This window comes from Dasypus novemcinctus, chromosome 5 (genome assembly GCF_030445035.2).
Source record: "Dasypus novemcinctus isolate mDasNov1 chromosome 5, mDasNov1.1.hap2, whole genome shotgun sequence".
NCBI classification, from domain to species: domain Eukaryota; kingdom Metazoa; phylum Chordata; class Mammalia; order Cingulata; family Dasypodidae; genus Dasypus; species Dasypus novemcinctus.
In genome coordinates this window covers 118,384,151-118,399,728 of record NC_080677.1, presented here as the reverse complement: position 1 = coordinate 118,399,728, position 15,578 = coordinate 118,384,151, and the positions used below count along the sequence as shown (strand labels likewise).

Sequence of the window (15,578 nt, the reverse complement as noted above, 5' to 3'; positions counted from 1 at the left end):
ACTGCCCTATCTGGAATCAACATTCTAGTGTTTTATAAAATAAGACAGTCTGACATCTCAGTATAAGCTAGGGAAGTCTCAATGTCAGTGCTTTTGTCACAGACTTGGGGTGTCACGTGGTTGTTATCCAGCCTCATAACTGGTCCTGTCATGTGTTCTCATTGTGACGATAGGCTTTCAGGGCTGAGCAATAGCATCTACATTTTGGTTCATTCCTGAGGGGAAAAACTACCCACACGCTACAGTCTCAGTTCTGAAAAGGCCAATCACAGAAATGTTCTCTTGAACACAGCGTTTTCTTCACGTCCCCAAACCTGCCAGGGTTATGGCATATCTAAAGGTGAGAAATCTGCCCAAGAGCCAGGAATATAGGGACGGGGGAGAAATTTTCATTTTCAAAAATTCAACTAAAGAAATAATTTAAAAAAGAATAATGATTTTTTTAAATTTAAATTCAAGCTGATGGACCCCTTGTTAAGAACCCCTGATATAGATATGGATACAATCTTCTGTCAGTTCTGTTTCTCCAGAGAAGCCAGATTAATACAGAGGATGATCTGATAATACTTAGTTTAGTTAAGAATGTGTTTATCCTATGTCCCAGCAATGCTTCATCTGACAGTATTTCCCAGGGAAGTGCTTTTGCAGGCCCCTAAAGGAAGCAGGCAAGGCTTCTCATGGCAGTGTGATCTGTGGCAGTGGGGCACTGAGGACAATCTAGGTGTCATCCCCGTGGATGGAGAAGTGAACCACAGTGGGAGCTCCTGATGGAATCCTGCGTGAGTTAGAAGCTCTGGGCTAGAAGCATCAATAGATCTCAAACACATTGCCACTGAGTGAGAAAGGTAAGAAGACAACCTAATTCATGTAAACTAAAAATACCTGAATTTTTTATTACACTTTATATTTTACAGGAGCACAGGCAGGGACTCATAACATTGCCTTGGGGCCAGGCGCAGGATGATGGGAGAGGAGGATGGGTAAAAGACTAAGTAACGGGAGAAGAAATGTGCTTGGACCAGTGACGACAGAGGCATAACTGAGAGGTATGATTAAGTACACCTGCTGCTCGGAGCTCCAGAAAATGGAAGGAAATACGGACCATGAATAAATAAAACTTCCAGTGAAGAAAGGCTGGACCTTTCCTAATTTCTTTTTAACATATGAGTATAGTTCTCTTGAGAGTAAACATGTCACTTGCAATTTTAATTTAGTCAATGACTTGACAAAATAATTTAGATATTTAAAATTTGGATCTAGTACATAAGATATAGGAGTTATCCCATTATTATTAGTCTTTTTGTTGAAAATTTGAAACTCAAGCATATGTAACTCGATGTATAAAATACCATCCTTCCCAGGAGTACGAAGACTCTCCCATATTGCTTGTAAATCAGCTTTCAAAGGAATATTTGATTCAAGCATCTCCAAAGTATAATTTAGTTATTCTATGTACTTTATAATATTGCTTATTAACAGTACAAACTCTGGGAAAGAAACCAATCATTACTGGTAGCACTTGCGGGATCCCGGGATCAGGGAAAACAGTTACACATTTGCTTAGCTTTATAGGACCCTTTTGGCTTTCTTTTTTCCTCCTCTCTGGTTGCATCATCCACCTTTTGGTATGTGCTTCGCTGCAGGCCTGCGCCTCTCTGCCCCACACCGCAGCCTTCTCCGTGCACGTCTGGGACGTGTTTTTTTCTTTTTTTACGAGGTCCCTGGGATCGAACCAGGGTCCTCCATATGGTAAAGGGGAGCTCAACTGTTTGAGCCATAGCCGTTTCCCCCTTTGGCTTTTGTTCCTTCTTGACAGAAATAAACATCTTGTAAAAGAAATATGACAATTGTACTTTCTGTCCCGCTGCTCTAGTGGGTAAGAGAAATGCGATGCTTCTTTGCCCACTGAAATGGTACCATAAGCACTTGCTGTGTAGCGCGCCGGGCTGCCCTCTGCACAATGGCTTCTTTCAGGAATGGTTCTTTATCAGTCTGACCATGGCTGATTATTGTTTGTTATCAAGATTTAGGTTTTTTTTTTTTTGGTACAGTTACAAATACACTATGTAGCAATTGTGTGCCTGACAAGCCTGTAAATGAAGCTGTGTCTTACATGTAGCTTCTTCATTCTTAGGTTTTAGGATACCTTAGGACAGCACTATACACAATTTTAAAGGTGCCCATTCCTGAAGTAAAACTGAGTCCGTTTGCCTTGAACAATCTGAACTACCACATGGGGCTTTCTAGACCCTGAGGGCAGCAGGCTTGGCCCCCACACTCGCATGCCATCTGCCTCATATGCTCCCTGGAGCCCAGGACGCCCAGTGCTGGCCTCTGAGGGCGCTCCAGGCCCACCCCTCACTCCATCCAGTCAGACAGGGGTTGGAATCTGGCCTCTGGGTGGCAATATCAGGCAGTAGGGAGCAGGCGGAGGGGGAGGTGAGGTAAGGAGACCCCAGCGTGGCACGGGCAGCATGAGGTTTGGAGGCTTTTCCTCTAAGGGGGCTTCCCTGTGCCCCCAGACTGGCCTAGGAGGCCCGGATCGCTGCATTCCCCCACCCCACGCCAGCGCTCACAGTTGAGGTGCATCTGGATGGGAGTGGCAGTGGCCCTGGGGCTGGCATCCTACCTCTCTAGACGCACCTCCCCAGACAGGGTCTGCACCTCTTGATCTGTCCCCGGGGCAGGTGGCGCGCGGTGCGGGAGGAGAACGGGTGGGCCTTGGCTCCTTCCCCTGCAGCTGGCCAGGGCGGTGAGGCTGCCTGGGCCTCCTGGAGGCCCCAGCTGTGATGGCTCTGCGTCCCCTGGCTCATCGCTCTGTGAGGAAGCGCAACCTGTCTGTTTGTCACGTCTCATGCATGTCTGTGGCCTGTCCGTTGCAAGATCTAGAGCCCAGGGCGACCCTTGGTTTCAACTTGAAACTCCTCTGCTCCTTTTTCAAAAACACAAACCTCCCTTTCAGTAGTTTCTCTGATTTTGACCTGGTAACAGGGATCTCCCAGGTTAAATGATCTCCTTCAAGGTACAAAGAACAAATGTTTCAATATGTAGTTTAAATAGTAGTCACTGAACTAACTTGTTGAGTACACCTGCCAGTTACTCATTTCTGTAAATCATGAAAATTTGTATAATCACAAACTTATGGAAACAATAATTAAAATTTTTCCCCCAACCTGCTGAAACCCAAAGTTTTCTCAGGAACCTCCTCTTTGTCTTCACTCATCTATTGCTTTGCCCTGGTTCTTTGCACAGGCCAGGCTTCTGGGTCTCCTGTGATTAATAACTGCACTAATTCGTCAAGTATTTACTGAGTTTTTGCTACACACCCCGGCACTGATGTGCAGGTGGAAGGATTCAGAGGTTAATGACACAAGACCTGCCTTCAGGGAGACCAGTGAGAAGGATAGGTGGGCAGATATTTCGTGCAAAGTGTTGAGCGCAGCAGCTGTGGTGAGCACGAGCCGTCGAGGAAGGGCCAGGTGTGTGCGTGCATGCACATGCATGCCTGTGTGTGTCCATCCAGGGAGTGTACTTCTAGAAAAACCCAGAGTAGCTTAAAATTAAGGCATCATATTGTACCTTATAATGTTAGAAAAATTCACTCTAACTCTTGCTCACATATCAGGAGGCACACAGAGCTACAGATTTAACATTAACCAGATGTAACTCCACCAAAATATAAAACTCTGCACTCCCAACTTGTATCTTTACTTGCATCCTTATCTGTATCCTCACATCCTTACCACCCCTCATCTTTATCAACACATGATTACCCAACCCCAGGTACCATGCATATTTTAAGATTAACTAAGAAAGCAAAAACTAATTTTTCCTGATCCTTCTTAGGAATGTCACCCTAATGATTAACTTTCTTTGTTTCAGCCAGTCTAAGTGCTGTGAGAAAAGCCCTTAACGGAGGGCTGATTTGAGATTGTACATCTCTGGTCTCCCACTGGCAAATAACCCCTCTTTTCCTTCCTACCAAATGAATTTAAATTGCGAGTGGTAGAGTGGAGAGGGGAAAGAGCAGGGGCACATCCAGTTTTGTGGAGCTTAAAACTTTTATACTATTTAAGGAAACCTCTTTTTAAAAAATCCAAAATTAGGTAGAGGACCTTGGAATAGCCTGGGCAAGTATACCTTAAGTTTAAGATTCACCTGGTTCCTGGCAAATTTGTCTCTTGGGGAGAGTGTGTTCCAGGGCTGTGAACAAGAGAGGCCTGAGGCTAGAAAGCACCTATTGGGGGAACTCAAAGTTAAGCAGCACTGGATTTCCATGAAGGATATGCAAGAGAAATGTTTAGGGACTTGACTACAGAAGACTGTTGGGGGGCATCCAAAGAATATGGATTTTTTCTGTCAGCTATGGGGAGCCTCAGAAGAGTTTTAGGGAGAGGGTGACTTGATCATTTATTTATGGATTAGAAAGATCAGTCTGGAAGGACATATGGAGGATGGATTGGGACTGGGTAAGACTGGAAGGAGACACCAGGTAGATATTGGCTGCAAGGCATTCCCACCGCACACCAACAGAGACCCATGGAGTCGCCCATGTGCATATGTGTGACTTCAAAACAGATATGCCAGGATTCAGAGAGAGAGAGAAAGGGAGCAGTTCTTCTTCAAAAATATTTTTAGATTCTTATTTCTCTATGATTAAAAAGACAATTAGAAATGAGGCTTAAGATATCCTTAGATATTATTTTTTATTAACTTGCCTTTATAACTTTAATTTTTTAAAAAGATTTATTTATTTCTTTATTTCTCTCCCCTCCCCCCCCACCCCGGTTGTCTGTTCTCTATGTCTATTTGCTGCATCTTCTTCTTTGTCTGCTTCTGTTGTTGTCAGCGGCACGGGAATCTGTGTCTCTTTTTGTTGTGTCATCTTGCTGTGTCAGCTCTCCGTGTGTGCGGTGCCATTCCTGGGCACTTTCTTTCGCACTGGGTGGCTCTCCTTACGGGGTATACTCCTTGCGCGTGGGGCTCCCCTACGCGCCCCTGTGTGGGACACCCCTGTGTGGCACGGCACTCCTTGCGCGCATCAGCACTGCGCATGGGCCAGCTCCACATGGGTCAAGGAGGCCCGGGGTTTGAACTGTGGACCTCCCATGTGGTAGGCGGATACCCTAGCACTGGGCCAAGTCCACTGCCTATAACTTTAATTTTTAATATAAAATTATATATTTGGGGAGCAGATATGGCCCAAGTAGTTGGGAACCTGCCTCCTACATGGGAGGTCCCGGGTTTTATATTTGGTTTATTTGTCCTTGGGTATCATGCATATAAAAAGGAATGGGTTTTTTAAAAGATGAGTTGTAAAGCTGAAATGATTTACCACAGAACTTAATGTTTAATATTTTATTTCTACATATGACATTTGGAAACAAAAATACCCTGCAAAGCATTGACTTTGTGTCATATTGTTGATAGCTGTGTTGAGGACATCACTAATTAATACAGTCAAAATTTTAAAATGAGAAGTACCTCTACCATCGGGCAGGTCCTGTTGCTTTCTTTATACCAGGAAGCTCTTAGATTCCTGGAAGTTGATGATTGTTTTTCCCCCTCAGGTTTTCCTTTTTTAATTTATTGACAGTTCTTCACTCTCCATCATCAAGAGATTCCAGGCTGAGAATAAATCTGAGATACAGCATCTGGGCCACAGAACCATCAAATTATACAGCTATCTTTCTTTCCTTCTGCCAGTCTTAAAAGAAAAAAACTGGTTATTTAGATGTGGCCTATGGTTTCTTTTGGTGCAGATGAAAGAAAAGCAATTCACAAAATACCCTAAATCTGAATACCAGAGTGGCAGAAACTAGACCTAATTCACTCTGGAGTAGTCTAAGAATCTACACACTCATAGAGCTGGAGGGTACCTCAACACCAGCTGGTACATTGACTCTGCTTTTCAAAGCAGCAAATGAACTCTTACCATGGATGTCCAGATTATTACAGAGATAAGAGCCCAGTATTCTGGTTGAAGGGACAAGCCTCCTGCCCACCTACCTTCCATTTAGTGCCTCAAATAACTCTATGAGCTTTTGCAACTGAGTTTGAAACCACTGATTTGGTCTAATTCTTATATTTTCCATTTAGGAAACTGGTACTCAGTGAGGTAATGTGGCTAAATTCTTTTAACATTGGTCAGAAATAAATTTTGATTTCCCTTCCTTTTTTTTTTTTTTGGCTAGTGTTCTTTCTACTATATACCATTTTATCTCAAAAATGTTTGCAGACATTAAATTAAAGTGGGCCACTTATGAATCTTTTACCCTCTAGGGAATCAGTCCATCATATATTATGGTAACTCACTGAATTTCCACAATACATACTCATGTGTTTGTTAACAGCATGCTCTGGACATTATGCATTCATTTTTATATACGTGATCATTTAATACTTGGGAACATAAACCCATCATTTTATTTATTAAACAAGTAAAATTCAGAAATTGGCTTTTCATAAAACAGCAGGATTAATGGGGTCACCCTGTCATTTCCCTTTGTCAGGGAAATTTATTTAGATTTCCAGAAAGAGCAATTGGATGGCTTTGAGTTATTTGCCACTTCTAGAAACATTTCTTTCTATTTTAGAGGCCTTTTATTTTTATTTTTTCTCTCAGGAGCATTTAGAGTCGATCCAGTCTAAATACACATTTCCTCACAAAGGGCAGAAGTTATTTCATGATGCGCCATTTTGTCCTTTCTTCCTTCTGATGAACCCACCTTCTCTTGTCTGATCTCTATAGAAAGAACTCACAGTAAAGTGTACCATCCTCCACAGTAAGGGATGATGACTGTCATTTGCTGAGAGAGCAAATGACCAGGCGGCTTCTTTAGAGGTTGGTTATTTTAACCATCTGGAGAAAAATGGAAATTCCAAATACATAGTGATTATCACAAGTTTTTCTAGGGTAAGGGCTCATTCGATCGTTCATTCATCCGTTGGAAAAAATTTACGAGCAGACTACTATGTCTCAGGAGCTAGAGGAGATATAAATTGATTGCCAAGAGGCGTATTCACAATAGCTACACTTCAGGGCAGAGCAGAAGTGCCCAGAGAAAGCCCACACGTGCTCAGGTGGCCCAAGGAGCAGAACCTTCTGCTCGGAGTGATCAGAGAAGGCTCCATGCAGTTCAGTTATTTGAGCTGTGCATGGGGGAGAGGTTTCCAGGCTTGAGGTAGAACTGGAAGGCATTCATCCCAGCTGTGCATGGGGGAGAGGTTTCCAGGCTTGAGGTAGAACTGGAAGGCATTCATCCCAGCAGAGGGAATGGCAGCAGAAATATTGACACCAGGTGAGGAGTGACCCAGCGTAGTCCCTCAGAGCCTTTGCTCCAGGACATGCTGGAAGAGATACTAGAAAGATGGTTGGACCCATACAAAGAATTGAACACCAGGCTCAGAAGTTTTACTTAATCAACAGCATCTACTCTGGCAGCTGCCAGCGGCGAGAAGTCGGCTGGGAAGGAAGATCCTGAAGTCAGTGAGATCAAAATGAAATATTCCTGAAATAATCTAGGGAAGATGTAGTAAAGCCCAGACTAGGGTGTGGGTGGTGAGAATGGGACAGGACAACCATGGAAGAGACAATGAAGAAAGAACAAAGGCAGAGAAGGAACTGGATTTGGGTGTGAGGAAGGTGAGTGTCAAAGGTGATTCTCGTTTTGAAATGACAGTGATGCCCTTGACTGAAATAAGGAAACTGCTTTTGGTGAGAAAATAAAGAAGTTTCAAATGTGTTGATTAAAAGAATGTCTTAGATTTCTTGTGAACCTCCCTTAAGGGCCTAGAAGAGAGCTGTGATTAGAGTAGGAGCAATTCTTGTAAGAGAGCATTTTATCATAAGGAAGGAGATTATCAGGGCTCAGAAGGCCAAAGTGCCTTCTGAAAGGAAGTGTGAAGTCAGCACTGTTCTTTCCTTATTTTGATCCCCCTTTCCTACTTCCTTCCCTTTTAAAAGTAACTGAAGGGGAGCAGCTGTAGCTCAAGTGATCGAGCGCTTGCTTCCCATGTATGAGATTCCCCAGTACTTCCTAAAAAACAAAGCAAACAAAAAACCAACTCTCATTGGAGAGCAATTATAGCTCACTGGTTGAGCACCGGCTTTCCCATGTACGAGGTCCTGCGTTCAATCCCTGGGACCGCCTAAAAAAAAAACTGAAGCTTAAAGTTGAAAATGACTTTAAAATAAGAGAAACCCCATTAACACTAATCCTTTCTCTTTATTCTCCACGGATTGGTGGCATATGACATTCTTGGGACTATGATTCTGAGTGTCATGCTTGTAAGTCCTTGGGTTCATCTGGAGCCAGCTTCATCAGTTTGTCCACACAGAGCAGGATGAGGGTGAGAAACCAGAGACTCCAACCAACAGCAGCAGCGATCCAGCCGTACTCATCCACTCCAGTGTGGCAACACCGGGCCACTTGTGGGCAGAAGTCGACATCTGACGGTGAGGGGAGGCAAGAGCAACAGGATATATGAAACCAGCCCTGCCCAGCTCCTGCTCTAACATTAGCAATAGCAATGCTGATATGTGGCTAACATTTGCTAAGCACTTATTACGTGCCATGCACTAAACTAAGTGCTTTACATGGTACCTTATATATTCCTCCCAAGTGATAGGTGCAGTTATTATTCCCATTTTAAATGAAGAAACTGGAGCAGTAACATGTCCAAGGTCACAGAACAAGATCTCAAACCCAGGTCTGCATGACTCCAAAGCCATATTCCTAACCTCTATGTGTTATTGCCCATTACCCTCCTTTGTAAGTGCCCAGAGTAAACACATTTGGTCATTCAATGGGGTGAGGATAAAGGAGCCAGACTGAGAATAAAACAAAACTTTCTATTAATCAGACAAGAGTAACAGTGGCTGCTTTTTGACGGACAGAGTTCTTCGCTGCTAGAAGTATTCAAGTAGAGGATGAACAGAAATATGCAAAGGGTACCAAAATAAGACTCCTGTATTGGACAGAAGTTGGACTAGCTGATTTCTGTGGTCCTTCCACTTTCAAATCTTTACAAGCTGCTAACCCAGGGACTGGTCATTGAAGCCACCTACACTGAAGATTGTGACCCTAGATTTGTGCAAGGCCAAGGCAGTGTTTTAGAGGGGCTGGTGAACAAACCACACCAGTGCACAGGAGAGCTGGCAGCCCTCAGCCCTCTAATCAACAGAGAGCAAGGAGGCTTAAGCTCCCCCCCCCCCCCCCCCCCCCCGCAACCCCATGCCTAACCCCCAGATCCAGGGCCAGCTGTGAGGTTGGGGAAGATAGTAGGAGACGCTTACTGAGGCACTCCTCCAGGGCCTCAGGGACTGGGTGGTGGGCGGTCACGATTGAAGAGTTGATGCTGTTTGCTTCTGGAAGAAAAGACAAGATACTCTCAGGCAGTAGGAAAAGCCATTGTCAGGTAGAGAGTTTGAAATCTTTTTTTGTAGTGCATATTATGAATGTGAGCATTATAAGAAGTGCTACTCTAGATATATTAAGGCTTTATACAACAAAGCCAGCTCTCCTTTTCCTATCACTCTCTAGTCTCATTCAGAGATGCTTTATCTTCATTTCTCATTGCCCTTCAGTAACCAAGAGCAAAACAACTCTATTTTAGCTGCTTTCTTTGCATAGATACATCTATAAATGTCTTTTTAAGCATGTCTTATTCCCTCCAAAAACGAGAACGATAAACACTGAAATCCAACCCTGATTCCTTCTTTCTGATGACCATGATGTCATTACCCAGGTAGACAGTTATTAAAAAATTAACTATCAACAGGAAAATATTAGATAAACTGGACTTCACCAAAATTAAAAATCTTTGCGTATCAAAGGACATCATCAAGAAAGTGAGAAGGCAACCTACAGAATAGGAGAAATAATTTTGGAAACCACTTATTTATTTGATAACAGTTTATTATTCAGAATATATGAAGAACTCCTACAATACAACAATAAAAAGACAAACAACCCAATTGAAAAATGGGCAAGGGATTTGAATAGATATTTATCCAAAGAAGATGTAGATAGGAATGGCCAATAATCACATAAAAAGATGTTTAGTATCACGAGCCATTAGGGAAATGGAAATAAACACTTTGGGGAGATACCACTTCACACCCAGTTAGATGATTATTGTTTAAAAAAAGAAAATTAACAAATGTTGGAGAGAATGTGGAGCAATTGGAAGCCTTGTACATTGTTTGTGGGAAAATAAAATGGTGTAGCCACTGTAGAAAACAAGTTTGGAATTACCATACAATTCAGTAATTCCCTTCTAGGTATATTCCCAAAAGAATTGAAAGCAGGGTCTCAAACAGGTATGTTCACACTGATGTTCATAGTAGCAAATTCACAATAGCCCAAAGATGGAAGAAACCCAGGTATCCAACACTGGATGGATAAACATAAAGTGGTATATATTTAATTTAATACATGCAATGGAATATTATTCAGCTATAAAAAGGAATGAAGTTCTGATACATGCAACAACATGAATGAACCTTGACTATTCCATGTTGGGTGAAATAAGCCAGACACAAAAGGACAAATATTGTATGATCACACTTATATGAAATAATAAGAATATGCAAATTCATAGAGTCAGAAACTAGAATACAGGTTACCAGGGGCAGGTATAGAAGTGGGGAATGGGGTGTTAGTGCTTAACAGCAAATTTTATGTTGTATATATGCTACCACAATAAAAATTTAAAAGTATAAACATAATTGTACAACACAAAGAGAGAACCCTAATGTGAACTATGGACTTTAGTTAATACTAAATATAATAGTATTGGTTCATCAGTTGTAACAAATGTACCACATTAATGCAAAACGTTAATAGTGGGGAAACTGTGAAGGGATGGTATATGGGAGCGCTGTACTTTCTGCATGATCTTTCTTCTATAAAAAATAAATTAAAAAACAACAACAAGGAAATGTTAACCACTCTACAAGCAAATCTAGATATTGCTGGAATATCCAGTGTCCAGAATTTTCCCTTGATTAACAAGCAAGGAGCATGAAGACAAAAAGAACTTTAGCAGGAGTTGTTAAAGTTCTACAGAGTTTGGGTAGTTGGGGGCAGGGAGATGGATATGAGGTTCCTTGAGGAAGAAAATTCGGTCGCCATGTTCTCTCTGATGACTGTGAATAAGAGATGATCTAGGTCCAATATGGCAGCCACTAGCCACATTAAAAATTCAGTTCTTCATTTTTACAAAGATGGTGTCAAAAGACCTGTCCCTCCCCAAACCAAAACTAAAGGCTTTTTTCCCCCTCCCCCCTTTTCCCTCCCTTCCCCCCTGCTGTTTTCTTGCTGTCTGCTTCCATTCACTGTGTGATCTTCTGTGTCTATTTCTCTGTTTTGTCTTCTCTTCTTGTTTTTTCCTTTAGGAGTCACCGGGATTTGATCCTGGGGACCTCTGATGTGAAGAGAGATTCCCTGTCACTTGTGCCACCTCAGCTCCTGGTTTCTGTTGCTTCTCACCTTCACTCTCCCCTTTGTCTCTCCCTTTATTGCATCATGATCCTGCTGCGTGGTTCCCCGCATGGGCAAACCTTTTACCAGGAGGGTCCGGGGATAGAACCCGGGCCCTCCCATATGGTAGATGGAAGCCCAGTCACTTGGGCCACATCTGCCTCCCTAGACCAAAGGCTTTGAAAGTCGAGAAGGCTGTACTGAAAGGCATCCACAGCCACACACATCTTACTGGCGAAATACAATGCTGTGTCTCTAAGGACAGCCCAAATACCCTCAGAAAGAGCGCCCCCAGGAGAAATAAGCTTGACCACTAAACCATCCTGAAGTTTCCCTGACCGTTGAGTTTGCCATGAAGAAGATTTGAAGACAATTCCACACTTGTGTTCATTGTGGGTGTCAAGGCCAACAAGTACCAGATCAAACAGGCTGTGAAGAAGCTCCATGACATTGACTTGGCCAAGGTCAACACCCTGATCAGGCCTGATGGAGAGAAGAAGGCATATGTTCACCTGGAGCCTGATTACATGATGTTTTGGGTTTTGCCAACAAAACTGGGATCATCTAAACTGAGTCCACCTGGCTAATTCTAAATATAAGGGTTAGTTCGTTTGTTTGTCTGTTTGTTTTTACCATTTAAAAAAATCATTTCCTTAATTGCATTAGCCACATTTTAAGTGTTCAATTGCCATATGTTGCTAGTAGCTACCATATCCGATACTGCTGATATGGAACATTTCCATGCTGCAGAAAGTTCTATTAGATGGTGCTAAACTTGGTGGTCCAAAACTAATTTTAAAGAATGTTTCTGGAATTATACTGCTGTTCATTCTCCTTCTTTTAGAGTGCAAAAAAAAAGAGCCCGTGAAATGTTTTGAAAACTCTCAAGGCCCCTCTCTAGGTCAGCATGCCCTTCAGAGGTGGTTGTTGTCACACAGAGGGACCGGTTAGGAAGAAATTTCTTGTTTTCCCAAAGCCATGAAATTGCTATGCAGACTAATTTTATGCCACCCAATTCCCAAAGCCACTCCAATGGCCTGCCCAAGGTACAGTGATTACCTTGATACAATCTGATTGTTACTATAAATTATTTACAACTAAATGGCTTAGAGCTTGGTATTTGTTTTGGAGAAAATGATTCTTCAACATTTTAATTTTCCTTATAATCCAAATAACTTCTTTCATTTCCCCTCTGCCCCTGGATATTGGAAGTGGTTCCTCCCCAGAGCAAGTGACAGAAAAAACCTAGCTCATCGGACACTAGTATTAGGTTAAAATATATAAAGTTGCCTTTTCTATAGGTCCAAAATCATCCCCAATATCAGCAAGTTTATATGTTTGAAACTGAATAGCCCAGCAGCAAATTCCTAAGAATTTAAACGTCACTGTCTTCCCCTGTAAGCAGAAACAGCCAGGGACTGCCCTACTAGGATCTTCTCCAAAGTAAAGGCAGGGGAACAGGTGTAGCTTGGTGGTTGAACCTGTACTTCGCATGCACAAGGTCCTGGGTTCAATCCCTGGTACATGCATTGAAAGAAAGAGAGAGAGAGAGCGGGGGGGGGGGGTTGGGGGGGTGGGGAGGGAGGAAGGGAGGAAGGAAGGAAGGAAGGAAGGAAGGAAGGAAGGAAGGAAGGAAGGAAGGAAGGAAGGTTGGTTTGTTGCGGGGAAGATCCAACAACTCAGTGCAGTTAAATTTGTCAAAAATTGCTAAGTCCTGATCATAAACAAAGTACTGTAAGAGCCAACAGAAAGAAAATAAAACAGTCTTGTTTGGGGAAGGGTTGATGTTGAAAAATAAAATGAATGCGCTAGCCCTAATTGCTAACATTCATTGTGTGTTAACCATGTGTTTATGTGCTTTACATATAGTCATCCCATTTCATCTTTGTAACCCTATAAACAAGCACTATGATTTTCTCCACTTCATAGATGAGGAAACTGGGGAACAGAGAGGTTAAGTAACTTGCACAAGGTCACACTGCTAGTAAATTGTAGAAGCTGGAATTGAGGTACAGTGGGTCAAGAGCCCAACTCTGAACTTCCACGCTGAGCCACCTGATAATGGCTATAGAAGAGACCGTGAGGATGAGACTGATGCAGTCTTAGTGAGTGGCTTGAGAAGGGGAGGGCCTGGGCAGAAAGTGTTCTGATTATGGCTGAGGGACTAGAGCAGAGCTGGATGGAAAAGCCAGGAACATGAGAGTGGAATCCACATCCCTGTGCAAGAGTCCAGCCTGGAAGAGCAAGGCAGGGAACTCTAACATAGCCCAGCATGTTCTGTGCGGAGGCGGGAGGTGGGGCGGAAGGGAAGGTGGGCAGGAGAAGGCGTACACTGTGTGGCAGCTTCCCAGGCATTGAGATTATGGTTTTGTGAAGAGAGCAGAGGAAGTAAAGGGCCAAGGGAGGGACGGAGGACCCCATGCGCTAAGGGGAGGGAGGCATAAAAAGCGCAAATCACAATAGCTCCGGGGAAACTAAGGAGGAGCCATTGAGAAACAACAGAGCAAAAGATGTGTCTTTTTAGGCCAATTTGGTCCCCTGATGGGAAATACTCTGGTAAATTGTGTCTTTCTTTGTGGCAAAGGCTAACACAGCTCCTGTCCTACCTGAGGAGCTGAGTATTTGATCTTCGACAAACTTAAGACACCCACCCCACCCCAGCACCCCTTTCTAATCCTTCAGATGAGAAAGTACTGTTTCCTCTTTCCTTTGTGAAGGACCAACCCTGGTCAAGGAATCCCCCACGCCCCCCCTTCCCCTCCTTCTTTTCCTCCCTCCCCCTTCACGGCTTAGTGGAGAATAAAGCTCATAATTCTACCTGCCAAGCAAGCGGAGTGGAAGGAGGCAAAGACCAGGCTGAAGGTCAGGGCTGCCCGAGCCACGGAGGAGAGACGCTTCATGCTGGAGGGGGGGACATCCGCCTACACCGTCCCCAGAGCTCTGCGCGGTGCACCCTGAGACTTGTGTCCTGTGTGTGAGCCGGTTGTTGAGTTGACTCCTGCCCTGGGAGATTGGAAACAACTCTGCCAGAGGTGATTTCTGCTCTTTTTTGGGGGGGGGGGAGGGCGGAGATGGAGGGTGGAAAGAGGAGGTGGAGCAAAGGAAACTTCTTCGGCTGCCACACCCTGCTCTCACCTGTCTGGAAGGGAAGCCAAGCTATGTTGGTGGGGGAGAGGAGGGAGGGATTGTTTTGCAGTTCTTCCTTGAGATTAAATTTTGTCCCTATTGAGAGGGAAAAATAAGGATGGCAGGAGATTTATGTCTTGCTTGTTTTTTGTTGTTGTTGTTGTTTTTGGGAGGTACAGGGGGATTGAACCTGGGCCCTCATACATGAGAAGTAGACGCTCAACCGCTGAGCTACACCCGCTCCCTATTGCTTCTTTTTTTTTTTTTTTTAAGATTTATTTATTTCTCTTCCTTCCTGCCCCCCTTGTCTGCTATCTGTGTCCATTTGCTGTGTGTTCTTCTGTATCTGCTTTTATTCTTGTCAGCGGCACCGGGAATCTATGTCTCGTTTTGTTGCGTCATCTTGCTGCATCAGCTCTCTGTTTGTGCGGTGCCACTCCTGGGCAAGCTGCACTTTCTTTCGCACTGGGCGGCTCTCCTTACAGGGCTCACTCCTTGTGCGTGGGGCTCCCCTATGTGGGGGATACCCTTGTGTGGCACGGTACTCCTTGCGCACATCAGCACTGCATGTGGGCCAGCTCATCACACGGGTCAGGAGGCCCTGGGTTTGAACCCTGGACCTCCCATGTGGTAGGTGGATGCTCTATCCATTGAGCCAAATCTGCTTCCCTGCTTGTTCTTTTGAGATGAGTTTGCTGCTTCTTCCATCTGTAGAAGTAATAATGGATTCCCTAAACCATTTAATCCAATATTTACTGAGTGCTTATTGTGTGCACTAGACTATGTTAAAGTCTGGGAATACCTGTTCTCAAGCTGCTTTAATTACTAGGAGAGAGAATTAAAACATTTCAGCATTTTACGAATGACTAGGGTGAGACAAATTACTTTGGGTCTGGACAACAAGAGGCCACATCTGCTGGAAGCATGCTTCATGTAGAAGGTGGCATTTGAATTTGGCCTTGAAGA

At 43.6% G+C, this 15,578-nt stretch overlaps 2 protein-coding genes across 3 annotated transcripts in view; one reads left to right on the top strand and one right to left on the bottom strand.

Annotated features, from left to right (window-relative positions):
* Window positions 1–8,208: 8,208 nt before the first annotated feature.
* On the bottom strand, window positions 8,209–14,414 carry TMEM213 (transmembrane protein 213). Of its 2 annotated transcripts, none has more exons than XM_004462140.5 (3): window positions 14,305–14,414; window positions 9,299–9,370; window positions 8,209–8,452 (listed from the first exon to the last, which is right to left on the bottom strand). In XM_004462140.5, the coding sequence occupies exons 1-3, from the start codon at window positions 14,384–14,386 to the stop codon at window positions 8,283–8,285; spliced, it is 324 nt and encodes a 107-aa protein (XP_004462197.1). In that variant the 5' UTR covers window positions 14,387–14,414; the 3' UTR covers window positions 8,209–8,282. The 2 variants fall into 2 exon arrangements, with proteins under 2 accessions (XP_004462197.1, XP_023445615.1); XM_023589847.3 differs by having other exon boundaries at window positions 9,299–9,367; window positions 14,305–14,400.
* A 22-nt stretch (window positions 14,415–14,436) lies between these two features.
* The window catches only part of ATP6V0A4 (ATPase H+ transporting V0 subunit a4), a 122,964-nt gene continuing 121,822 nt past the window's right edge, over window positions 14,437–15,578 (top strand). The window contains exon 1 of the mRNA XM_058297440.1: window positions 14,437–14,518. The gene's annotated coding sequence lies outside the window, so the exon portion shown is untranslated. The remainder of the gene's footprint in view (window positions 14,519–15,578) is intronic.

Bases quoted from the DNA above. Each gene is read 5' to 3' on its own strand.
- TMEM213 (XM_004462140.5), bottom strand. From the start codon at position 14,386: ATGAAGCGTCTCTCCTCCGTGGCTCGGGCAGCCCTGACCTTCAGCCTG. The intron at 9,371-14,304 runs GTAGAATTATGA...CTTTTCTTCCAG, and splicing joins CCACTCCGCTTGCTTGGCAG to AAGCAAACAGCATCAACTCT. The intron at 8,453-9,298 runs GTAAGCGTCTCC...CCTCACCGTCAG, and splicing joins GGCCCTGGAGGAGTGCCTCA to ATGTCGACTTCTGCCCACAA.